Source organism: Strix aluco, chromosome 9, assembly GCF_031877795.1.
Source record: "Strix aluco isolate bStrAlu1 chromosome 9, bStrAlu1.hap1, whole genome shotgun sequence".
In the NCBI taxonomy this organism is placed as follows: Eukaryota; Metazoa; Chordata; class Aves; order Strigiformes; family Strigidae; genus Strix; species Strix aluco.
Window position 1 is genome coordinate 5,000,607 of NC_133939.1, and position 25,736 is coordinate 5,026,342.

Sequence of the window (25,736 nt, forward strand, 5' to 3'; positions counted from 1 at the left end):
GGGCAGCAGGAGGAGAGGGTGGAAAAAGGGTTTCCAGTGGTTTTATTTTAATAGATTTGAGTCAACTCCAGCTGACAAGCTTCAATAAGGAAATGAGCAGTGTGTCTGTAGTAGTTTTGTTCGATTAAAATAGGGGCTGTTAGTTGGGGCCTTTATTCAGTGCCGTGACCAGTAAGTGCTTTTGGATGTACATTTATTTTGAAGTTGCAGCAATGTGCATTTTGAAATTAGCTTTGCAAAAACTGACATTGGGAAGTTAATTGCTTTCTAAATTGGTCTGTTTTGCTGGCAACTATTGGATTGAATAACAATGTCATTAGGTTATGCACAAGTACTAAAAAGAAATTGTCTAGCTAAATCTAATACTTCCTGGCTGACAATACTTAATTCTATTTACCTATAATTAATATATTACAATTCTTGATGCTCTGTGCTCCTTTTATGGCTGGTGTCGCCACAGGTGGCTCTTTAAAGGTCCTGGCAATCCCAGCTCTCTTTATTGATACCTGCTGGTACATCAATACTGGTCTGGCACTCCTGACACGCCCCAAGTGCCTCTGTCTAGGATGGCATGTAGAGAAGTTTGATGAAAAGCCTGTTGTGCTTATGGGCCTTTCCCAGAAGGGATGAAGACTTGCCTCAAGTCGCTCATCTCCTAGAACAGGGATTCCAGGTAGTCCTTGATCCCTGGAGGGTTTTTGTTTGAAGTTTCCCAGAGCAGGAGACGTATAGCAGAGGAGTCCCTACCCCTTCAGCCAGCGCCGAGGATGGGTTCAGCCTGTCTGGCTCCTCAGATTGCAGTGTTTCTCAGTGATGCTCCTTCTGTCACAGCCGTTGTCGCCGGCCGCAGGGGACAGACAGTGATGGCAGGCAGTCTTACCTAAAAAGCTCAGTGTAAACACAGTCCGGAGAGAAAGGGAAACAGTATGACCAGGTTCTTCCTGGCTTAGAGTTCAGGTTTTATCTGTGAGGATTAAGGTGGCCAAATCAAATTTTAACCTTACGGGAGTGTCCAGGATGGATTGGAGTAACCAGAGTGCTTTATTGTTGCCTTTCAAACTCAGCTTGCCACGTGTGGGAAGGACATCTTAAAACAATTGTGTGTTGCAGAATTGTGTTGTGGTAGTCTTGTCTTTCAGCATAAGACGTCTGAGGTGACTGCTGCATTGAAGTGACTGACTTTAAAAACTACAGTCGGATGTTCACCTGCCTGCCTTGTTGTTTTTATTATTTTTAGGGATGTGACAAATAAGGACATGGAGAACAGAGGCTGCGGAGAAGACGTTGACTTTTCTCAGACGAAATCCCTGGTATTTTGACAAACGGGAAACACTTTTCCAAATAACAAAAAGTGGGGGTGGCGAAGGGAAACGTGACAGACTCTGCCACGTGGTCTGGGCTGCTTTATGACAATTATTTACTGTTCCAACACTATGGTCTGTGTTTGTAGCTCTGCTACTGTACTGTGGGAGGCAGGCTCTTGCTTCCAATCTAGGATGGCTGGAAACAATGGGTCAATAAGGAAGGGTTTTAGTTTGTTAGGAATGTCACTTCCCTGCACTCGGATTTTTAATAGTGAGGATGATTTGGCATGGTAATCCAGGGCTCTGAACTACACCATGCCCTCGGTACCCAGACTAGCTGCTGGGGTGATTTCACACCTACACAGTATCAGCTGGAGTCCTGTCATTGAACCCTGCAGGAATTTAACTGCACAGGTAGAGTCTGGAATTTTCATGACAATCTCCCTATTCGGCTTGAATGAGTGTTGTGGAGGATTTAAGATGCATCTGCTATTAAAAAAAAATTATCTGAATCTCCATGAGATGTTTTACAAAAATGCCAGGTTCTGCAGATGAGGCATGTTTCACACACACTTTGAATTTTTTTGTCTGAGTAATGTAATGTTTGTGCTAACTGGGATAAAAAAATGTCTGCAAGTGCTAAACTTCTCCCAACTCAGATGAAGCTTGTCTTAGAGAAGGTGAAAATATTTCTGAATGCTCAAACTCACGTTCGATAAGTAGAATAACAAGGCACAGTCACTTCTGCAGGGACGTTGGAAGTTGTGACAGCTTGAAACGCAGTGCTGCCTCTCCCTCCCCATACTGTTAGTAGTACTGGCTCCAGCTCTGTGCCAACCAGGGGGATCAAATGCAGCTTATCAGGGGCCAGCCCTTCACTTGGGAGCTTTGGTTTTACATACCAGCCTCCTAAAGAAGAAATTTAATTCTACAGTTTTTGGGTGAAGTAGTCCTATGTTGCTCTCAGCTAAAAATAAGCCCCAAGAATTACAGGCTTTCAACCCATTAGCTCAGAAGAATCACTTGTGTTCATGGTTGCATCATTTTTGGCCAGCGTTCAGTGCACAATGACAAGTACTTATTCACCTAGAAAAGGAGGGAGAAAGCTACACGGATTGTGGCTGAAATCGTGATTGGAGTGAAATGGTTTCTGCTGAAAACGGTTATACCTTCAATAGTGCCTAACAGCCAAGAATAGTTTTTTAGGCTGAAGGAACCACATGGGGCTATTCTGCACCATGTACTAATATGGGTTTTAGGACTAAAAATAAAACTGTATTTTTAGCTGAAAAAAGTTTGCCTTGAGCTCCTGATGTTTCCATCAGCAAACGCAGAGTCAAAATACATACCGCCTCATGTCCTTCCCCTGTAAGCAGCAGCCGCCGCCGCCTGCCAGGCTGTGGCCCACAGCAGGGCTCCTCCGGTGACCGGCTGGGAGCGGGTCTGAGCCCCGCGGCACCCGGACTCTGCCTGTGCTTAGAACATGGTCGCTTCTCAGCGTTAGACGGTTCCTTGTGGCCTCTTAGTGCCACCAATAAAGCTGAATTACCTACCCGTACCCGCAAAGGAGGGGCAGGGTAAGGCTGCGGGTGACAACGTCTGTTCCTGAGGCGGGGGTGCAGCGGCAGAGCCGTCATTTACCTCAGCGGCCGAGGCCCCGGCGCCCAACGGCCGGTTCGCGCTTGGGCCTGCCCAGGCGGGCGACGACGGCAGGAGGGTGACGCAGTAATTTAATGGCGGGGGCGGGGAGCTCAGGCTGAGGGGGGCCCGCTGCGCCGGGAGAGGAGGCTGGGCAGGAGGAGCAGCGGACCTGGCGGGGAGCAGCCAGCACCGACCCGCCGCCGGCCCGCGGGACGGGCCCCCCGGGCCCCCCGCCGGGCTCCCGCCTTCCCCCAGGGCTGTGCGGGGGGGGGGCTGCGGCCCTCGGGTGCCTCCGCCAGGGGGCGCCGCGCTCCCGCGGGGACACACACACACACACACACACACACACACACACACACATGCGCGCGCGAGGCTGCCGGGGGCCGCCCCCCCTCGGGGCGCGGCGCGGTGCCGTCACGCGGGCGGGGCCTGCGCGGGGCGGGGCGGGGCGGGGCGTGCCGCCGCCCATCCGGGTCCCGCGGCGGAGGCAGGGGGCGGGGCCTGCCCTCACGTGACGTTGCGTGGCGGCGCAACCGCCATCTTGTGTTGTTGGGGCTGAGGAGTCGCTGTGGCCGTGAGGGACTCTCCGTCCGGGAGCGCAGGTAACGCCGTCCCGTCGGCTCCCTGCCCCCGCCAACGCTTTGGCCGCCCCCGACGCCTTCCCGCCGCCGCGCTCCCGCCGTCGCCGCGCTCCCCGCCTGCGGGAGCGGGCCTAGGCCGCGCGTCGAGCACCGGCCTTGCCGGCGGCTCCTATCCGCCGCGGGTGCCGCAGCCCCGAGGCGCCCTGCGGCCTACTGGGAGGCGAGGCCGCCCTGGCCCGGCGGCGAGGGGCGCGCCCGGAGGGCCTCCCCTGCGCTCCTGGTGATGGGCTTTTGCAGGGCTTGTTGGGCCCGGCCCCGCTCGAGGATGCGGGCCTTGCCCTCTCCATGCGGCTCCTTGGCAGCAGGTCCCGGCGGGGGGAGACGGCGCCTGTCAGGCGACGGCCGGGCGCCCGGGGCTCCTCACGCCCTCCGGGATTGGCAGCTGCGTCCCCGGCGGTGTTTCCCCTCACGCTGACCCTTGTGAACTCGCTTGTCTCCTCCCAGACCGGTGGGAGCGGGCCTGTGTTGCGGGCAGGTGCGCCCTCATTGAAGCCTGTGTATGCCCCGCTCCGAGCACGCCCGGCCCTGTCAGGTTACACAGGCTGAGGAAGGAGGGAGCTCGTCGAGCCTTCCCCCCCGCAGGCAGCAGGGTGTTGCGAGCAGCAATGACCAGCAGTGTTTGACTGGAGAGGCCTTGGCAGGCTGAAGAGAGCATCGATCAGGATTGTGTACGTTTGGTATTGATCCAAGACAAGTAGTTTCAGTGTCAACAAAGCAGTCTCCGCTCTTCCAACTCTGTGTAATTGCACTTTGAAGTGGGACAAGTTGTAGGCCAAAAGGAGATGTTGCCAAGTAGTACTTCTGGAATAAAACCTACATTTTCCCCAGTAATCTTCAGCTCAACGTTCTTGGTTTGCTGCTGTAATGGTTTACCTCTTACTGTAATTCTTAAGAGTGTCTTTTCTTGGGTGGGAGGGGGAAGAAATTCTGAATTCTGATTATGTTTTTCTGTCTAACTTCTTGCTGCTCATTCTGTTTTCTTGCTTCAGGAGCTGACTTGGGCAAGTTCCTGGAAAGTACGTGTGAATTTTCTTTTCCTTTTCCCATAACTGTGCTGGTTGTTTTTGTTCTTAAGAAACTTTAATAAACACACATTAATTTGCTGCTTTGTGAATAGAACATTTGGTAGATGCACAGTGTAATAATTGGGAACTTTTGTAAACAAAATGGACTGTAGTTGTCACCAACAAGAGTTTTTTTTTCTGGTATTTTTGAGCTCTGTTATTGGGTATTGGCTCCAATAGATAATAAGAGCTTTAGTATTACAAGATGGGTATTCCTGCCGTTCACTTGAATAGGCATCCGTTGAACAGTTAGCTGATGCTGAGGTAAAATGTGCCCTGATCAGTCCTGGGGTATCAGCAGTAATGTTGGGAGTGTCCATTGCCCCTTTGCACCTGTTTCGCTCCCCAGGCTCTTACAGTTCTACAAGGTAACAGATGTCAACAGTCATGTGTCAGTGTTAATTTCTCACTGCATGTGTGATTAAAAAGAAAAAAGATTGTCTAATGGTCAACTATATTAAAAGGAAGGTAGGGATTTATCCATGGAAGTTGAATGCTGCTTCCAGCAAGACCCACTTCTTGTGTTGAGACTTTGATAGCCCCCTTTCAATATCTGACAATATTGTATATAAATACTAGGTTTTCTTAATGATTTTAAGAGCTGCTCAGGCTTTCCCAGTCCCTAGATACACGAACATGCATGGGGGTACCTGGTCACTGTAATTTCTTTTAGGACGTTTTCTGAATGGTTTCTTGAGCTTGTCTTTTAAAGCAAGAGCATAGAAGTAAAATGCAAAGTAGCCATGTTGCAGTGATGATTTGTTTCACAGGATGCTTACAAAAATAATTTGATACCAAAGGAAAAATTTGGACTCTTGCAGATCCTCTTTTCAATACAGATGCTGATCTTGAGTACTGTAAAATATCCTCAGATACTCCTATTAGTGGGTTTTTTTGCCTTCCTAAAACATACAGTAAATGAAAAATAGGATCTTTATGGTGATGTAAGTGAAAAAAATGCTTGTAAATGGAGTTGAGGGCTTTACAACTTAATTTTTCCAACTGTTCTACTCCTTGATTGAGGAAGAGACTTTGTGTGTAAAAGGGGAGCGCAGAGAAGATTTTGGGGTTTTTAATAAGCACCACTGCATCTCTTCTCCTGTGCGTGCTGTCTCCTAAGGCCAGTTGTCTAAATGGAGTTCTGTCATAAACTGGAGTTTCTTATACCTGAATGTTAGAGAAAAGTTGACAACTCTTTTAAGATCTATAGATACTTCATTTAAAAACAAACTAGATGTCAAAGTCACATGGAACATCTCATGTGGGCAGCTGACTGGCTGAAGAGGTGGTTTGCTACTATAGTCTCTGCTGCAAGATCTTTCTATTTAAATATAGAAGGGAAGCGATGGTTCACGGTAATTGATGAAGATGCGCTAGTTACCTGGACTGTGGTCTTCCCCTCTGCCCCTTCTTTTAAAAGTAATTCAGGCCTCCAGCTTTTTAGAGTTATTTTTTTTGTTTGTTTGAAATATCAAGAATATGCAATTTGATTCTTCCTGCTTTTGTCTGATCTTGTAAGTTCAGGTAACTATCAAATGTATGTTTCTTATTCTTTCATTGAGGTCTTTAAAATTCCTTCTTAGGGCTTTCAAAGGTATGATGTTAAATCTTCTCATAGCCTGATTTAGAAAAAAAAATTCCTTTTCCTAGCACTTTTTCCTCATTTTTCTGTTGTGTTTTTTTTCTCTTGGTGCTTCTGCTCAAAGATGAGTGTAGATAAGCTATATTTAATTCATGATTATAGACAGAACTAAGGGGCAGAGCAATAAAATTTCTGCTCACCAGGGTAAAAGCACAGGCCTGATCTGCCTTCTTCCTGCATAGCTTGCTAGACATCCATTGGGTGCCTTGGTAAGGAGAAACCCATCTCTTTGTTACTGAAGAAGCATTTGTGTTGAAAGGGACTCTGTTTCTTTGTGCTGTTTTCTCATCAATTTATTTTAATTCATTGAGTGACATTTGAAAACTTAGGTGTGCGAAATGCTGCAGGGGGATGGTATTTACTTTTACAGGAACAAAGTCAGTTTTCAGCCCAGCTTAGCCTCCCCTTTCCTCTCTTGCAGTCAATTCCTGAATTATTTTTTTTTTTTGTTGCACAGATGATCTGGCTTGAAAATTGTCAGAACTGAGAAAACTTAGCAAGTTTGCTCGAGGTGTACATAAGTTATAGATGGAACTAAGAAGAATTAAGTACTTCAAATTATAAGATCTATACAACGTTGGCCCTCTTGTGGTTGGTGGTAGTATATGTGTGTGTGTGTAGGTATAAAACACCACGTAGTTAATCATAGTGATGTTTAATACCATTATTTTTTCATCTTTAGCTCAGATGGGAGCAGGGAATTTTAGCAGCCTGAGGTCTTCACAGTGCTCTGTTAGTAGCTGAGATTGCCACAGTTTGGTTATTACAAAATGTGTCCACTTTTTTGCAGAGGGAGGGCTGTCAGTCTGTTTTCTCTAAAGGTGATTAAATATTCTTTGAGTAGAGAAACTGTAGTGATGGCTTGATGTCTGTGTGGGAATCTAGGCTGCCATTGAAATTTTTATGTTCCTCCTTTTTTTTTTTTTGCTTTTGTTTTAATGGAAAGGATGCATAGAATTGTTTTGATGCATCTGAGTTTTTTGGCAAGCATGAAATCAAAGTGTGTGTTTTCAGGAGCAAGCCTCTCCTGTAATCCTTAAAACCTGTAATATACAGAAGATGGATATTTAGACCTCAGGATTGTGGGGAAAAGCAGAAGGGATACCAGGAGCTCTGTAGAGGTAGTAGAGTCTATAGGTCAATGAGAATTTTTCATGGGGACAATCAAGGCAATTTTAGAAAATTTGTCTTAAAATACTGCCTTGTTGACAGTGCCTTTTGGATCACTTACTATTTTTTTTTAATTCCCTCAGCTAATTGTTAAAGCTGTGTATTATGATTTCCTGTCGTTTTGGCCATATGTTTTAAAAAATCTAGGCAAATAAGAAAGAACGATTACTTGATGCCTTCATCAGTGGCTCTTGTATATGTAATTTGTCATTATAAACAGATAAACGAGGTTACATGTGACATGTTAGGAAAATAAACCAGTTAGAAAAATATTTTTGTATGTTAAATAGCTGTTATTACAGTGAAAGTAAGCATAATGCATTGCGCTTTGTGAAGGTAATGTTTTGTTACTGATATTGAGTTCTTTTTATTCAGTGGAGAAGTACTTACAGTAACTACAACTTGAAACACTTTTTCCTCCTGTCACTGACAACACTCCTGACAACAGTTTGAGATACTTTGCATTCTGTTGATAGTATTTTATGATAAAGATGCTGGTTTGTGTGACTGGGAGATTCAGAGGCTATAGATGTCCATGTGTAGATCAGATTGGCAGATCTGTGGTCTGTGTGGTAGAGTGTCGGTTCAGATTGGAAGAAGCAGAAGGAAAAGATGCGCTTTGCGAAGATTACTTTGGGTGAGGTTTGATGATGATGAATGGATAGCTGAATTTATGTGACTTCAGACCTAGAGTCAGAGTGACATGTGGCAAGGAGTTGGTATGCCTGGCAAGTAACGGATGTATAACCTGATTTTTCTTTTGAGCCGCATATGGTAGAATCTGAAGATGATTTAGGTTGGAAGAGACCAGTCTTTGGTGGTTGTCTGCTCCAGCCTCCTGCTCAAAGCAGGGCTGACATCAGCATTAGCCTGAATAATGTGTGTGGTAGAAAGTGAATGAGGCTGATCGTGGAAGTAGTGTATGGCAAGGTTTTTGAGTAAAAGCATCTAATAACTTGATTTAATAATTCAGAGGCCCAGTTCAACTACCATTAAAACCAGTGGAAGCTTTTACATTAGGTTTAGTTAATGCTGAATCATCTGTATGTGTAATTTTCTCTATTTATGTTATACTAGGCTTTAAGAGTAGTAAGGCAGGATCAGGATAACATCAAGTCAGCTTACAAAGAAGTGGTTCTTAGCTGAAGATAATCGTTTTGATCTCTATTAACATAAAGAGAAAAAAAGTGATAAGCTATTAAAAAAGTGTTGTAATTCATATGTAGTAACAAGTTACCTCCTGACTTTCTGGTTGATGAACATATGCAATCTGATACACATACTAATTCTCTCTTGTTAGGACTTTTTATTACACACTTTCTCACTGTTGAATATTTGTTTCCTAAAGTATAGGCTGTCTCAGAACTGCATGAGGTGGAATCTGTAAGAAGCGGTGAGGGTGGAGAATTTCTCCAAAGCCCAGGGAAGCTGCTTATGTAAATGACATTTAAAAACAAAACCAAAAACCCCCCCAACAACCCAGATCTGTTATTTCAATGAATGTTTTCAGTGAATGTAGTCAGAAGCTTTGTTCTCCCACTTTGAGTTATATGCATGGGCTGTATAACGCGTGTGAGGAGTGGGAGAGAGGTGCTACAGTGTGGTTTGATGGCATTCATGTAGTCTGGCTTCTGGTCTCATTGAGGAGCTGGTAAGCAGACTCAGCATCCTGGTCTGTGACATCTTGTGGAACGGCACAAGCTTAAATGTTTACCTACCAGCAGATTTTCAGTTTACAAGGCAGACAGATGTGGAAGTGATTTTTCAGCTGGAAAACAAGAGTGCTGGCAGGATTTTGGGACAGGATTTGGAATGAGAAGTGGTTTGTGTTCCAGCCAGTGGCAGGGCCAAGGGTGTGGTCCCCTGACTCTGCTTGGAGCTTAATCGCTGGTGACTGCCTTTGGCTGGAAGTCTTATAATAAAGGTGGAGGTCACACTGCTTTCTGGTAGAGAAACCGGGAAAAGCTTTCACGTTTGTTGGTGTTCAGGTGAAGCAAGACGTGGATAGCTCTCTAACCAGCAAGTTCACAATAGTAGGTAGGAAAGGAGGAAAATATCTGGCATTGTAATATTTAATGTTCCTTTATTTTTCTTGGGTTTTGTTAGGTGTGTGGGTCTCCTTAGTCTCTTGTCATCCTATCCCAGAAGAGCTTCGGTGCCTAATTCTTGTTTGTCATTCTCGACTGCGGTGCAACACGTTGCAAGCTGCAGCGCTCCATGAAGCTTTAGATGGATCTGTATGAAGGGAGCAGAGGGTGGTCAGTTTGGTCCGGCCGTTTGAGAATGTCAGGGACAATTTTTGACCAGGAACTGCTGAGAGATTGAAGCACTTCTGCAGTGATTTGAGACAGGAAGGTTATAAGACTTCAGGAGATCTAAAAATGTAACTGTAATAATAGAGGTGTAGTTTCTGGAGAAGTAGATGGTTTAGACATTGTTCCCTTAGGAAAAACTTCCTCTTGGCATGTGGGTAGATAGGCCTTGAAAAATTCACTGCCTTTATCAGGATAAAGGCTTGGGAAGCCAGAAGGGACTACTGTGACTTGTCTGGCATCTTATGTAATGTGACTAATTTTTTTTCTGATTAATTTTCTGTTTAAACTAGAACATACTTTTTAGAAAACCATTTATTGTTGGCCTGAAAACAACTTACTCTGTTGTTTATCTCTGAAAGTCTTGCTTCAGTCCCTTCACTGAATAAACTTGGGTCTTCAGCCTTTAACTGCTTGATCATTTACAGACTGAGCAAGATACTTAAATTTTTCTCAAAGCTCAATAAATCGAGCTTGCTGTGGTTTTTTTCCCCACTGTAAGGCATAGCTGTCATGTTCTATACATTTTTGAACACCTGATTTATCAGCTTTCTTGCCTTACAGACAGCAGAACAGAACAGAGTATCCCTGCAGTGATCAAATCCACTCTGTATTTACTCTGTATTTCCTTATTTCTGTATTCAGTGTTTTCTGTTAGCTCTTCTAGTCAATGTTGTGTGTTCCTTTTCAGCTGATTAATGTCATAAATCTCAGGTTGGTTTCAGGACAGTGTTTTTCCAGAATAGCCTTGCATTTGTTGTATATATCGCCTGTGTTTTCTGCTTATGAGTCTTTTGGTTGTATGCTTGGCCTTATTAAGTGCAACCTGCTATACTGGACCGAGTAATTGAATAACTCATAGTGGTATTATTGATGATGTGTCATTTCCATTCTTTACCATATCCATGTTTGTCATCCTCAGGTTTTAGAAGTTTATGTGGGACAGTGTTAGAGGTTCTATAGAAGTAGAGGATAGATTCTTACCTTTTACTCTGTTTTGAAAATATTTTGCCTTCTGAGATGGGTTGTTGTAGATTATTTAGAAGAGAAGGTTAAAAGAAGGAGGATTTGAGACTTTTCATGTGGTTCTGCATGATTTTGTCCTTTTTAGCCTTCTACTTAATTGAAGTGTCCGGCGGAAGTTAAAATCTACTTCACCTACTTGCTTGAGTAATAAAGTTTCTGCTCTTACAAAAGTATATGTTGATGGAATGTCTTCCATAAATCCATGTTGGCTGGTCTTAATTATGTCAGTGTCCTTTAATCAGTGTTGTCTGCTTTAGCCAATGATTAATATCAAACAGACTGGTAGTGTAGCCACCTGAGTCATCCTGTTTACTACTGTACTTAGAAGGTAGGTTGCATACAGTTCTGGATCTTCTTTAATATTTCAAGAATTAGAGAAAATTAACATTATTCAGTCAACTTGTTTTTTTTTTAAAAAAACACCGTTACTGGCTCTAGTAGCTGCCTGTGGAATGTTTTCTTGCTTGTGGAAGGTGAAGGTTTATCATCTTGATGTAATGTTACTGTTGCATGGTGGAGCACTGCTGTTAAATTCCTATTCCAGGTTTATTTAAGGAGAACCCAGTTACTTGCACTTAAATCTGCTTGTGTTAGATTTCCATTGTGTTCCTTGGTTCTCAAAATTTTCAGCCAATTTCTAGGTTAAAAAGGCTGTTTCAGACCTACGGCGGCAACAGAACTACCTTGAAAGGGAAGGATACTTTTCTTCCTAAACATCTGATCAAACAGCAGACCATTTCAAAATAAAATAGCTGTGCATAGGGAGGATCAGTGGTATATCTTTTTTTCCAAGGTTTAGATTTCCAAAGTTAATAAAAAAACTGAAGCAAGCAGCAGCCCCAAAGCTATAAATTGCAGTGGCAGTCCAAATCTTTTTTTTTTTTTTGTCTGTAGGAAAGATCAGATGGGCAGACCTGAATGCAGTCATTGCCTAGACTCAGCTTGGGATGCGAAGAATCGGTTTATCTTTATCCAATCAGCAAAACATCTTGGTGAGACAGATTGCCATGTGGTACAAGACAACAGAATTCTGTAACGGAGATGTAGGAATTTAACATTGTCTGAAAATCTTAACTCAACTGCCCGTGAGTAAGGGGCAAACCTTAAAATGGCAATTTTGTGTAAATGTTGAGGTCGAGCAAAGTCTAGAAAACATGGCAGTTTAGATCTTTCAAAGTCTCTGAAAACCAGCTTTTTGCCTAGGTATTTTAGCTATACATTTTAAAAGACCAGCGCTTGTGGCCAAAATGTACCACAGTAATTATAGACCTCCCTTAGAGTTTTTTCAACTGAAACATCTTCTTACACGTTTTAAGACACAAATTTATCTGGTAGAATCAGTTTCTGACGTGTCTGAAGCAGATGTTTTTGAGAACTTTAATGGATTTGTCAGGTACTAAATAGCAAGCTTGAAAAATAATTTAAAAAGCCACAAGCTTGGTAAAACAACCATTGTACCTAAAGCAAACCAATGAAATGAGTGTTGCTGATAGCAACTTCTGTACCTACAATGTTACCTGTTACTTGTGAGTGAAAGCTGCTGGAAGGCCTAATGTTACTGGATGACATTTTGTGTCTGCTCAGAGGATGGTCTTCTGACTTCCAAAGTACTAGGCTGCTGACAAAATAGGATGTTTCTTCCCTTGTCAGCTCATAGGTTGACGGTGGAGTTGATGTGATTTTTTTTCTCTTTTCAGTCCTGCATGCTGATAGCAGGTTGGTGGCTGCGATACTGCCCCAGGAAAATGGGGTCCCAGTTCCGGTTTATGAAGCAATTCCATTTCTCTCCAGATATGCAACTGTCTGTAGGGTTGCATTGATGCCTTGATCAAGGATTGACCTGATGGAAAGAAAACCTTGGAGAAAAGGTTCCCCTTTGACAGGGTGGTGGGAGGTCCTTGGGTGGCATTCTTGCCCAAGCAGTGGTGCTCACTGGACAATATCAAAATATGGCCTCAGTTTCTTGCTTCAACTTGAGGGTGTCCCTGTGCACTCTTTGCCCATATAAAATCTGTGGCTGTGCAGATTCCTCAACCAGTAGCCATTAATTTGTAGAAAATCTTGATTTACAGAACTCTAGCTGTTCAGAAAGGGGCTTTTCCCTCATCAAATTGTATCAAGGAGAAAATGTGTTAGGTATATATTATTTTTGTGATTTTTTTGATTAATGAGCCAGCAAAGAGAAAAAAGATCAAAATTAACATTTTAATTATTGAAGTTTAGAGCCTAAGAAAGATATATAGATAATAAAGATATGATAAATCCATGCCTCCTCCTTGGCCAAAATAGTTATGACCTGATCATTCATTTGCTTTTCTTAATTCCTCACCCTTTTCTTTGCTCCACCCTGACTCTTTCCTCTCACGATGCGAACGCCGCGTAGTCCACCCCAACTTGCCTTTCCAGTTGGTACAGCTTCTCCCTTGTCCCCAGCCGTGTGTGCTGTGCAGTCCCTGGCAGAGGTGCCTCTCCAGTCTGGCTTCCGTGCTCTCACCTTTTGGCTGCTGCTTTGTGAACCTGCAGCAGCAGCGTGTGGTTTTTGCTTTCCCTATCTTGTCTGCTCTGACAGAGCTAAGTGTATTCCTGTTGCGCACTCACTGTCTTGAGTCTTTTTCCTGTTCCTCTGCCCCGCTCCTCCCAAATCATTACCTGTTTCCAGAGTGCCTCCTTTCCAAGGGTTTTCTTTCAGCTTTGCCTGTAATGTCTTTGTTATGTCTGTTTTATTTCTGGGCAGTGTTGCTTAGTAAAGTAAATTCACCTGTTACACTTAGCACCTACTCAGATCATTTGCAGATCTGTTTTCTATTCTGTGTTTGTTTTTTTTTCCCTGTTCAGCTACAATTTCATCCACTTTCAGGTATCTTGCTTTCAATTCAAACTTCATACAGTCAGAACTGTTAGGGAGGAAGTAATTTGTCTGAACGCAACACAGAAGAGCAAGCCAGCAAAGAGTTCCCAAAACAGTGTGGCGGCCAAAATGAGAGAGAAGGAAAGCCATTTCGCAGCTCAACGGGATGAGATTAGCAGGCTTTGAGTATGCTTGTAGGTACTCGGTGCTTACGAGTCTAGTAGAGAAAGATAACACAGTATTTGCAATGCTGAGTAAGGAAATCCAGAGGCTGAAGAGGGTGGAGCCGAGTGGGTCCAAAACTAGTAAAGCACTCGATCCTAACAGGTTTTTAGTGATTTATCCTTGTATCTGATGCTTTTCAGCTGTGTTTTCATTGCAGTTTAGCATTCAGTGCCAGCCTTTTTGGTATTACTGATACTAAGCCAGCCTTGATGTTAGGAGCTAAAGATCTGAAAGCTCCCCCCCTCCCCAGCAGAAGGATTACAGGCATTGCAGGAAGCGAAGGGACAGCCAACCAATTAAGGCTGCTAGGAATTGTGTTAGAGGCTTCTCTCTGCCAAGGTGTGCATCATGCTTTGCTTGAATTGCCCCACAATATTTTCACATGTGGCTGCTGTATGTCGTCTTTAGGTACCTAACCTTCTATACTGATGTGCAGAATGATGAGTGGATATACCATGGACATTGTAAAGAGCTGTCGGCTCCTTCAGAAAGGCAACCCAAAGCACAGCAAAATCATCTCAAACTAGGCCTGTGAGAATAGCTGGATATTTTTGTATTGGCTTCTGGTGCATGTAGTGGGGATAATCCCATTTCATTATATAGGGTTATTGTGAAAATAAAAATATTACAATTTGTGTATAAATTATATTGTATATGTCAAAAAGTTAATATGGCATGTAGTAAAAATACATGAGGCAAACATTGGTTGGTAGGTTTAGGCTGCAGGGAGTTTTACAACGATTTGTAATCTTATGCCCAAAGATTTGGGTAAAATCTGCTCAAGCAATTTTAGCATCTTATTTTCATTGGCATTTTCTAGCTTTCAGGCTGTTGGGGTTGGGTTTTTTTCCCCCTCCTGACTTTAATATCATTACTTCAGTGGCATATATATAAGAAAAAAATGTTTCCTTTGTTTGGTTTTGTCTTTTTCTTTTCTTTGGTAACTAATGCCTTTTCCACTTCTATCTCCCGTCGTTTTGTTTTTCTTTCCCATCACCTTTTCATGCAAAGTATAAACAAACTTAGAAGCTCCTTATTTAGTCCTTGGTTCTATTAAGAAACAGTTTTGATACAGCAAAGCTCCCTCCCTACCATCTGCCTTTATGGATTCTTGAAGTCTTAATCAACCAGTTTCTGTACGTAATGTTTCAAATCCTTTTTTGTTTGGGCTTTGGCTACAATGTTTAATTTTTATTTATTTTTTTTTTTAAATACCAAAACCCCTTCCTTTGCAGATTTGGATTTTGCTGTTGCTGGGAGGAAAGAAGAGCTGTATTTTCTTACTGCAAAAGATACTTCTCCAGAACTGCCTGGGCTGGACTTGGCTCTGATAGAGAAAACTTCATAGCCTTTCTGTAGTCTTGTTCTTTCCCTCCACTGTGGCCTCATCTGCTGTTGTCCATACACTCTTGATATATAGGAACTTGACCTGACCTTCGCTAGTGTCGGCAGGACCTTGACTAATAGGAATTAAAGTAGCTGAAGTCTTAAGTTGTACATTTGTTTGCTTAATAAAACCAAGAATGAGAGAAATACTGTCATCTGCCTGCAGATTTAGGAGGATGTCACAGCATTGGATGTACTCAATCTTCAGAAGGCTTATTTTTCAAGAATGAGCAGTGGAAATTTCTTGAATACTCTGCCACTCAACTGGCAAATCTTTCTTGCTGTAATTCTAGTGGTTTTTTTATCATCTTGTAATTGTCAGGAAGCTGCAATTCTGTTAATTAAGCATTACTGTTCTTACAGAAGAGGATTATGCATCGAATTCTCTGTGTTTCGTTGTCTTGTGTTAGTTGCTGATTTGAAAAGGGACTGTTTGTACAAATTGTTTCTTCAGACACCCTGATACCCTGTTTGAGCTGCTAAAAGAGGAATTTAGGGAAGACATCTTGATGTAGTTACTCCTATATTAGTAAATTAATCTGTGTTGGATAGCTGAGATGGATTCCTTAAAAATAATAATTTCACATAGTTAATTTTTTTCACTTCTTTGCATGACCAGGTGTGCTTTTGTATTGTGAAGCAATTTATGAAGGACTGTATTAATCCAGTTGTTTACATAGTAAACATTTCTATTTTTCAGGTTCACGCTTTTTAAAAAAGAGGAATAGAACAGGAAAAAATGGCAGCAGAAACTCAGACACTTAACTTTGGGCCTGAATGGTGAGTTTTTTGTTTTGTGACACTCTGGAACCTTGTCTAAAATTTTAAAAACCCGTTACGAATTTCTGTCCTTTGAGAGTGAATTGATTATAAGACTGAATGGGATGCAATGTCTTTGTTGTTCCATCCTGCTTCACCTTAGTTCCTGGTCTGTGACTGAAAGCAATATTATAAAATTAGTCTTCAGTTTGTAAATTGGCATTGTGTATGAAACGAATTGGGCTTCATGTTATGGTGATGCATAACATTCACATTGCTACTGAGTATCTGAGAGAGAAATAATGTTTATGATCTTGAGGGTATCACACAAAGTAAGTGAAGAAGACTGACTGGTTTGGTCTTTGCATGTGATACATATTAATAGGGAAGTTCTTCTTCCTGGACTTAAATCTATAGCTAAGCAAGCTTTTTTCCCCAGTATTTAAAAAAAAAAAAAAAAATTCTATATGGAATATAGTAGAAATGTGCATTTCATGTCATAGTCTCCCGTATGTGTGCACTGAAAAGTGTCAGGAAAAATGACCTGTTCTGTTAAAGGGAATCCATGACATTGTATAATCTTGTCAGCTGTTAGTTTTCCAGCTTGTCTGACATGCATTGTCCTGGCTTTTGCTAAAGAGTAATTCCACAGGTGTGATTATTGTTCAGTATTTGTTCCAATTTCGTGTTAAAGTGTTCGTGACTGCAATTACAAATAAGAATTCTGGATGGTGTGGTATCTGAAGTGATGTGATCCTGAAGTGTGTAAATGGGAGTGTGGAGTGGTTATAGGAAATATAATTGCTGCATAGCATGTGGTAAGACTGTTACTGGAATAACATACTTACTTTTGCTGACACATTTTTATACACAAAGTCAAAAATTGGGGAACGTTCAACAAAGGAGGAAGACGTGATTTGTGGCCTGGAAAACAATGAGAGCGCTCAGTCTGTTTTGTTAGATTGAAAGAAGGTTAAAGAATGACTTTATCATAATCTATAAATACACCCACCAGGCAGATACCTTATGCTGGAGTGCTCTTCAGTGTAAGAGACAGACATGGTTAGATTCATTGATGGATGGAAGCCAAAGTTCTATTAAAAAAAGAGAAGGGGGAAGGCAACTCTAAAAAAAGCACATATTTTAACAGTAACTTGATTGCTGTGTCATAGTGAGGGGACTTCAGTCTCCATTTAGTTTAAAAAACAGATTACATTATGTATGGAAGTATATATTATACTTCAGTGAGTGACTAGATCTTTACAGGAATAATGGAATAAAATTTGAAGATTTATAATTATTCTTTTGGGTTGCAGTATAGTCATGTCTGTCATGTGCTGTTGTATCACTTAATAGTGAAACTCTTGGTCACATTTGATCTGGATTGGACATTGCATGGAGCCATCTAATCCTTTGAATAATTCCCTCCCCAGGCATTTTTTGTTTGGAAGTGGTATGTAAAGAAACTGCCACTGGGTGGCACCAAACTAAAAAAATAAGATAAACATTTGACTTGCAAATTACCTTTTCCTTTCTGTTTAAAGAACAATAAAACAAATCAAAGCATGCTTCAATAATTAGGTGAAAGGTGGCCTCTGAATCACTGTTTTAGTTTAGAGCACCTTCCTTCCCAGGGATTTTGTGACTGTTGGGAAGAGTTTTCATTGTTTGTCTAAGATGCGCATCAAGGATGATGTAGGAAAATGGTCTGGGTTTTGTTTCTTGACACACATCCTTTTGTAAAACATTCCTCAAACTTAAAAATATAGGATATTTAGGTAGCTAAGGAAAAGATTGTATAGAATAGGACTAATCCACCTGCAGAGTGGGAATAATATACAACTCTAAGATGTTATCTGCAAGAAGTTGAGTAGCTTACCTGTGTGGGATGGAACCAAACGTAATAGCATATTTATCTGTTACTGTAAGTTAGATTACTACTTGAAATGTCTCTGAAATAAAACGTGGCTGTATTTTTTTACATCTTTTTTTATTGAGACACTAAGCTAAATGATGTATGTGCTCTCTAGAAAATGCCATTAATTTTAAGTTCTGGAAAAGGAAGTTGGAGTAGAGTAGGATTCCAGAGACACAAGAAGAAACCTCATGGCAAAATTTACTGTACTATGCTGTTTGTTAAACTTTGTGAAACATCTGAATAAACTTTTTCCTTAGATTGTTTGCTGCGCTGTCCCTGGTGTGGTAAGAATTTTTCTTGTCAAAAAGAAGCTGTTGTCACTAATATCTATGGAAGATTTACAACTGAATTTTGTGCAGCCTGTATAAATAGCTTAGCCAAGGCTCTAGGGGTGTAGCTAGCTTGCTATGTAGTCAACACAAAAGACTTCTCCAGGGGATGAGTTGAATTCCTTGATGTGCTTGTGGGAGTATCTTTTTTTTTTTTCCTTTCTCCTGGCTATGGGAAAAATGATTGTTCAAGCACTGTTTTAGAGTTTTGAAGTTAGACTATTAATGTCTTTGAGTACTGGATTAATTTAATTTGGGTCAATCTGTAGATGTGCAGAGGCGTGATAGCAGAGGTGAAGACACATTCTCCTCAATTCAGTTTTCATTGCTTTTCTGCTTTATTTTAGGCTGCGAGCTTTGTCTAGTGGCGGGAGTGTGACATCCCCTCCTCTGTCTCCGGCTTTGCCAAAGTACAAACTAGCAGACTATCGCTATGGGAGAGAAGAAATGTTGGCACTTTTTCTAAAGGATAATAAGGTGAGCAGGAAAAGGAAGAAGGCCTGATGTGTGTATTCCTAATGACAGTCTTGTACTTATGAATTGTTACTTGATTTTGTAATTATGGACAAAGAAATTGTATGTCGCTTGGCAAAGAACTGAAGGAGTCTGACTGTGGGGTTTTCTCTGTGTGTGCTTATTTGATCCCACTCTTACTGCATTCATTCTGTTTGATTCTTTTTTGCCACTTTAGGGGCAATGTCCTGTACCCTCTGAGAACAAAAAAACCTGGTTGCCATATTCGGTCTCACTGCCACAGATGACCGAGGGTTAAAGTCTCCTTGCAGCTGTGCAGATTTGCCTGCCTCAGTAGGATTTTATTTAATATAGTGTAAAATAGTTATTTGATTCAGCTTGAAAGGCAGTAAATCATATTAGCAGATCATCTAAAAAAGGCAAGAGCTCCCCATTTATCCTGACTGAAGGCAGTTGGCTTCAGCAGGTAACCAGCCCAATGAGAGCGTAGTCCACTTCTCTGGGACTCAGGACACAGATGCCATCTAGAACATGTAATACCTGTCTAAAAGGTCAAGAACTTCCCTTTGGTTTAATTTCAAACAAAGGTTTTCAGTGATACAAAAGTCACATTTCAGAAAGCGTTTCAGGCAGATGTTCATTCACATGATTCAGGCAAATGATGTGTTTGTAAACATCAGGTTTTTCTGTAGATGGTGACAGAGGTTGGTTTATTGTTGCAGCAGGCACATAGTGTCTTGGAAGTCTGAATCCCTCAGAGAGCCTTACCCTCGAGTCAGGGAGGGACTGCAAGAAATGATGTCAGGTTGTGCCTTTATCTTTGCATATAGATGTGTGCACATACCTCCATGTTCTTACCCTGCCTTGACTGGTGCTGACATTTCCATACAGCGCTGGGAGCCCTGCGTTGCTTATACATGGATTCAAGGGCGTTGAATGTCAAAGATTTTTCTAAAGCTGTTAAGTGTGTTATAGCTTAAAGCCATGCTTTAACATGCAGAATGATCATGCTCTACTTTGAGAAGCTGCGATTTAAACCTTGATGTTATGCCTGAATAAGTCAAGCCTGTCAGAGGTCATTGTTTTTTGCAATTTGTGTGTGTTATATCAGATGATGCCAAGACCTCTACAGTTGTGACGGATTCAAAACAACCTATTAATACCCTGCGTTACAGGAAGCTCTCCGATGGTTATGAATGGTCCAAAAGAATATTTTCTCCTTGTGTGTTTGCCAGAAGGGCATTATTATTAGAGCATGTCTTGCTTTTGATATACACGTGTTTCCATGGTGTCGAGCAATTCTAGTTATTGAGGCTGAGAGGACTCTTGACACGGTTTCTAGTTAACTACCAGATGTGATGTTTTTAAGCTGTATCTTGCACCCTAGTCCTTTTTCACTGTGTCATCTTCAATCTTTGCTGGCTGAAGATTAGGCAAAGTTGCATCTCTGATTAAAAGATACTCTGATTGAAAGCAGGAAGACTTCTGCTAGCGTATGCTCAAATGAAAAAATAAACCCCTAGATTGCATTGCTTCAATTAAAATTGGGAGAAGTCTTTATCTCTAGTATTGTGAACTGGGTATTTTTGAAACAGTTCTCTGTTGGCATAATTAGAGCTCACTTGGCTGTAATTGCAGCTTCTTGTCCACATGCTCAAGGTCACATCTGCTGGTGGGGCTTTCATCTGATGATGGACTGATTAAAAATTAGTGTTAAAATTTATGTTTATTTAAATCATCAGTGTTCTCTACTTAATAAATCTATACCTATAGTTTCACTTTTTTGTTGTGTTCTCCTTGCTGGTTGTAAATTGAAAATGCTGTCTTTAAATCAAATACAACCTCCGTGCTACATATGGTGGTTTTGTTAACATATAAGTAAAAATCTGGCTGTAAAAGGGCACTGAAGTTAAAGCAATACTTTTTTAATTTACCAGATGAAATTTCACTTGGTTCAGATTTGAGCTGCAGTGGAGTGGAAGTTTGAATTCTGATGTGTATGATCTTGATACTTTATTTATTACAGTTGTGGGAGGTGGATGTTTGGTTGTTTTGTCTATAAGTCTTTTTTTTCTTGGGGGGCATAAATTTGCAGTGGAGTTACACGCACCCCCAATAAATGTTATTGGAAGTACTGGTGCACAGGGGAGATGGAGACAGAGTTGGCAGGATACAAATTTTTTTGTAAATCAAAGAATGTGGCATCATCCCTGAAATGGAAATACTTGAGTATATTCCTATGCTATTTTCCTTTCATATAGATACCTTCAGACCTTCTGGATAAGGAGTTTCTGCCTATTTTACAAGAGGAGCCCCTGCCACCACTGGCACTCGTACCTTTTACAGAAGAAGAACAGGTTTGTATCTTCTTTTTTTTTTTTTTAAAAAAACCAAAAATCTTCAGATTGTCATTAGTGTAAAGCAAAAATAAGAGTAAGCATTCATTAAAAATAATAACATTTCAAATTAGTATATTTCAGGGAAAGAAATTATGAAAGCATACTGTGTTAGCATAAAGTTTAATTTTTCATCATCTTTTTGTTCCTGGGTATTCTGGCATATCCTCTTCAGTGTTGATTCATATTTCTTGTGTATTTTTAGGATGCTGTCCTTTGACATAAGATGCTAATAGTTTAGCTTTTAATCAGCAGTCATATTTAAGTTCACGTGAATACAGTCTCATATCGTACTTAGTCTTAAAAGGCAACTGAGATTGAGAATATGCTTTTATGGGAAATCTTAGCCCAGCTCCCATTCTCCAGGGGGAACAGGAGGGGTTCAGGCAGCAAGCCCTGGAAATGTTCAGTCAGACATACTGCAGCACACTAAAATTTTGAACCTTGGTGTTAAATACCTTTGGACATATTTTTTTGCTGATGCATAGTGAGTCCTTCAGAGAGTAAACTATGAGCTTTATATGGTTAAAGGGAACCGTTGACTTCTGGTGATTGTCAAGATACTCTCCAAGAGGAATAATATGAGTTTAAGGCTATGGTATTGAAAGTGTGCTGAGTAGCCTCTTGGTACAGATGAGATGGTAAGTGCTGCTGAGCTTCAGGGATAGGTGGTCCTCTGCTGTAGTGCCCAGTGTTTCATCAGTCCTGAAAACTTCTGAGTAGTTGCTGTCCCCTGTGTCACTGTTTTCCTGCTCCTTTTCACCTGTAACCATACAGGAGTCTTCATGGTCGGTTTAACAGTTCTCTACAACCTCCACAAAAATCTTAATCTGAAAGAAGAGATCCATATTCCCTTTTTAAGAAAGTCTTTAATGCTTTCTGGGGACCCAGAGGCTGTGAACGATCTGTTTTTCTTGTCTGAAGATCTTTTTTTTTTCCCCCCTTCATGACTGATTTGAGGTACTGAGGGAATGGCATTATTTAGGCTACCAGAAATTCCTGGTGTTTGTTCCCCGTGACAAAATAAACGTTGTTCATCATCAAGTATCAGAAGTGATCTTGAGGTGAATATTAATGGCTTTGCTGCTGGTTGTGGTGCAGGAGAGCTCTTTCACTTAAGGCTGATAAAAGGGAGTTTAAAATGCCTTTGAGTGCTGGGTGTCCTGTAGAGGACAGGCTGATCAGAACACATGGACCTTGGGGTAGTGTTCAGCTGAAGCTGAACCTGTCAGGCTTACTCTAGGCTTGGTTTCAGAGCAGTTCTTCTTTGAAACCTGAGAGTTACGCACCTGATAGCATTGTAGTTGTCTGTGTAGTATGTCTAGGAAGAACTTGTCTCAAGCTGATTTAAAAATGTGTTATCTAGAGGTGGATGATAGAGGATGTCAGCTATATGAATTTAAGCTTAAATTTGTTTAGTCCTGTGGAATTTAACTAGTCAGATTCTTATGGCTACAGTATTCCCTCTTACGAGACGTGGATAGACTTTGGTTGGAATTGCTGGTCCTTTTTATCCTTTTAATGCAGAATGTCACCTTCCTGGTGATAAGGATGGTGAGCTCACCTAGACCTCAACTGATTCACCTTGTAGTAAGTTTTGTTATATGATATCATAGACTTGTCTAAGATCTGTTTTCAGGGAACTGTCTTTTGAAGAGAAGAAGGTTTCTGTAGGTAGCTTTAACAGAGGTTTCCACCACCGATCACTGGCAAATGCAGCATATGTTCCCTTGCCTTTCCCCCTGTCCTTATTCCTACTTGCATTAGCAAAGAATTCAGTTGTCTTAATCTTATCTGCTTCTGAAGTAAGGGAGTCTCAAACTCTTGCTGAATATAATGGAGATTTTTTTTTTTTGTCCTCATTGGTTATGTTTCTGACATCTGTTTCTTGGGATGTCTTCCACTTGCTACTAAAGGATTAACTGAGCCCTTGTTTTAGGGCAGCTTTGCTCTTCGGTGTGCATTGTCAGGGATGGACACTGAAATAATATGGTAATCGACAGTAGGGTGTTCTGCTTTTTTGACTTTGCTTTTTTGTTACTTACTGTGATCTTACCATGTGGATTATTATCACTGTGCACATTGCAAGGATTGCATCTTCACCACAGCCATCTCTGCAGAGGGAAGGGAGGATTTCTTCAGACTTGAGGCAGACAAGTCAAATAAAATTAAAAAAAATAGAAAAGGAAGTGAGATTACTATTTTGTTCTTATTGGGAAGATAAGGCATCAAAAATTAAGGCATCTCTTGTGCAAGACAATGAATCTGGTCAATAGCGTAAAGTTGTTCCTGCAGTAAAATATTTCACTGCTTCACAAAAAAGCAGAAGTATCAACAGCAGGAAAAGTGGTGGTTTCCTTAGAGGCAAATGGAGGTGGTTCATTTTGACTTGCTGTTGAAATGGTTGCTTTAAACTTTTAAGAGGTAGCCGGGAAAATAGAATCAGATTTACTGGAGGCTGACCTTGCTGTTTTGCCATGCATGACTGGATATTTTTCCCCCCTCAAGTTTCCTTAGTTACCAGTTCTGTCTTGAATGAAGATCTACTTTGTAGAATTAGAACATATGAAGCAGTTAGGCTTGTTTCTGAAATGGGTTAAAACTCCTTCAGATGTCTGTTGGCTTTGATGTTAGCCATTTAGATTTTAAACAGTATATAATTGCTTGTCTCATTGTTATCTAAAGACCTTCAAAGACACAGTAATTCAGATGAGTTCACGTGAGCAATTTGCCTTCTTTAATTCCTATCAAGAAGCCTGATGTAACAACTGTTTGGAGTCCTTTGCATTCTAATTATTTGAAACTTGCCTTCAGAAAGTGTGTGTGAATTTGCTCATTAATGTTTCTGATCACGCTCCTGCATTCTTTGGCCCAGTTTTCCAACTATTTGTGCTCAGAGAATGGGGCCAGAGTTGGTTATAATTATCCATTCTTTTTTGAAATAGTTTTTTCTTTAACAATTATTTAATTTTAAAATAAAGTTGATTTTTACTGGTGTTTACTGTTTTATTAAAATGCCTATCACTTAAATTTTGGAAGTCATAAATACACTTAGTTTTCCTCAAAACATGTTACTCCTGTGATATCTTTACAGAAAAAAAGGACTGACTTCTGCAAAGGAGATTGGTAAATGCAATTTTATTCAAAATTGTTTTGCTTAAGAAGTAAGTTTAGAACTGGTATTAATGGTGATAGGCAGGTGCCAATCTCTTTTTGCAACTCAGTGGCTGTGTTTAAAGCTGCTGATGTTCTAATCACTTCTGAGCTGGAATCATCTGATAAAGGAGTAGGTGCTCACTTGCTACCTTTAGAGCATGGAAATTTCAGGTAAGTAACTTGGAGATGCTACCATTGACCAAGATCCTTTTATAGACTGCTTCAGCTACTCATGCTCCAAGGAATCCTTTTCCTTGTTAGTGTTAGTCAGTTGTAGAGAATTTGTCATGAACATAAGGAAAGCAAAGTTGGTATTAAGCTAAATTTAGGATAATGGAAAGTGTTTCTGGTTTTGTGTTTGGTTTTTTTTTTTAAATCTCACCTTGGTTCTTTCTTCTTCTTGGCAGAGAAATTTCTCGATGTCTGTAAACAGTGCTGCTGTCCTGCGGTTGACGGGACGTGGAGGAGGAACGGTGGTAGGGGCTCCTCGAGGTCGAAGTTCCTCTAGAGGTCGAGGTGAGCTGTTAGTGGAAGGTGCTGCAATGTGTGCTGGTGATCCAGGTTAAAGCTTCTGAAAGATGTTAGATGGAGCTTGGTTATAGCCTGATTCTCTCATGCCCAGTTTCTTTTCCCTTAAAGCTTTGAAACCCTTCCCCTAAGATGGTGTTAGAGAATGAATATAGTGTTCAGTGATTGTTGTGCACACCTTAGTGCATGTCTGGTACCTGTGTTACATGCCTTTGTCAGATTGGTGGGTGTGGAAAGCAAAATGGAAAGGTAGTTTTGAGGTGGAATAGGAAATTGTTTGGTTCAGAACTGTTAGAAATAACTATTAAAGGTATGAAACCAAATTATAGGGAAAGGAGTAAAATCCACAAATGTATTTAAAAAATTAAGATTGTAGTAGGTGGTGTTCAGTGTTCTGAAAAGTCATTTTTATTTATTAACATCCTGAGAATAAACAGTAGAAGGTTAATGGAAAGACATAATTGAATTTGGGAGAAATTTGAGTCTTGCCAATTTTAGTGCATCACTATACTCGATGTCTCATCCTGGATCACCTCAAACATTTGCGAATGAATTGAGAAAATGTCCTCAAGCCGTATCATTAGATTCAAACCAAATTGTTAAATCTAGAATTTATCTTAGCAGTTCCCTTTCAATGTGCATACTGCTGTGAACACTATTTTGGGTGTGTTATGTATCAACATGATGGGTTACATTTAGAATACTAAGAAGCTAATAACTTGGAAATATCATCAGGAGTAATGAATCATGGAACCTCTGTCTTTGCAGGTGCTTAGCTGAGGTTTCTCTTAGGGTCCTTTCTAATTTAATTCTAAATGTTCTTAACTGGTGATATTTTCAATAACATCTTCAGAAATCACTTCCATATGTAATTAAATGCTCGACCAGATTTTTGCTCCAACTTAATTTGTTCTCTC

The 25,736-nt window shown here is 41.1% G+C and overlaps 1 protein-coding gene across 1 annotated transcript in view; it reads left to right on the forward strand.

The window, feature by feature from the left end:
- The first annotated feature begins 3,445 nt into the window (after positions 1-3,445).
- GIGYF2 (GRB10 interacting GYF protein 2) overlaps positions 3,446-25,736 on the forward strand; it is a 76,951-nt gene continuing 54,660 nt past the window's right edge. The window contains exons 1-5 of the mRNA XM_074833519.1: positions 3,446-3,547; positions 15,960-16,039; positions 18,613-18,742; positions 21,001-21,096; positions 24,699-24,807. Coding sequence (XP_074689620.1) covers positions 15,999-16,039; positions 18,613-18,742; positions 21,001-21,096; positions 24,699-24,807 — 376 coding nt within the window. The 5' untranslated portion in view covers positions 3,446-3,547; positions 15,960-15,998. The remainder of the gene's footprint in view (positions 3,548-15,959; positions 16,040-18,612; positions 18,743-21,000; positions 21,097-24,698; positions 24,808-25,736) is intronic.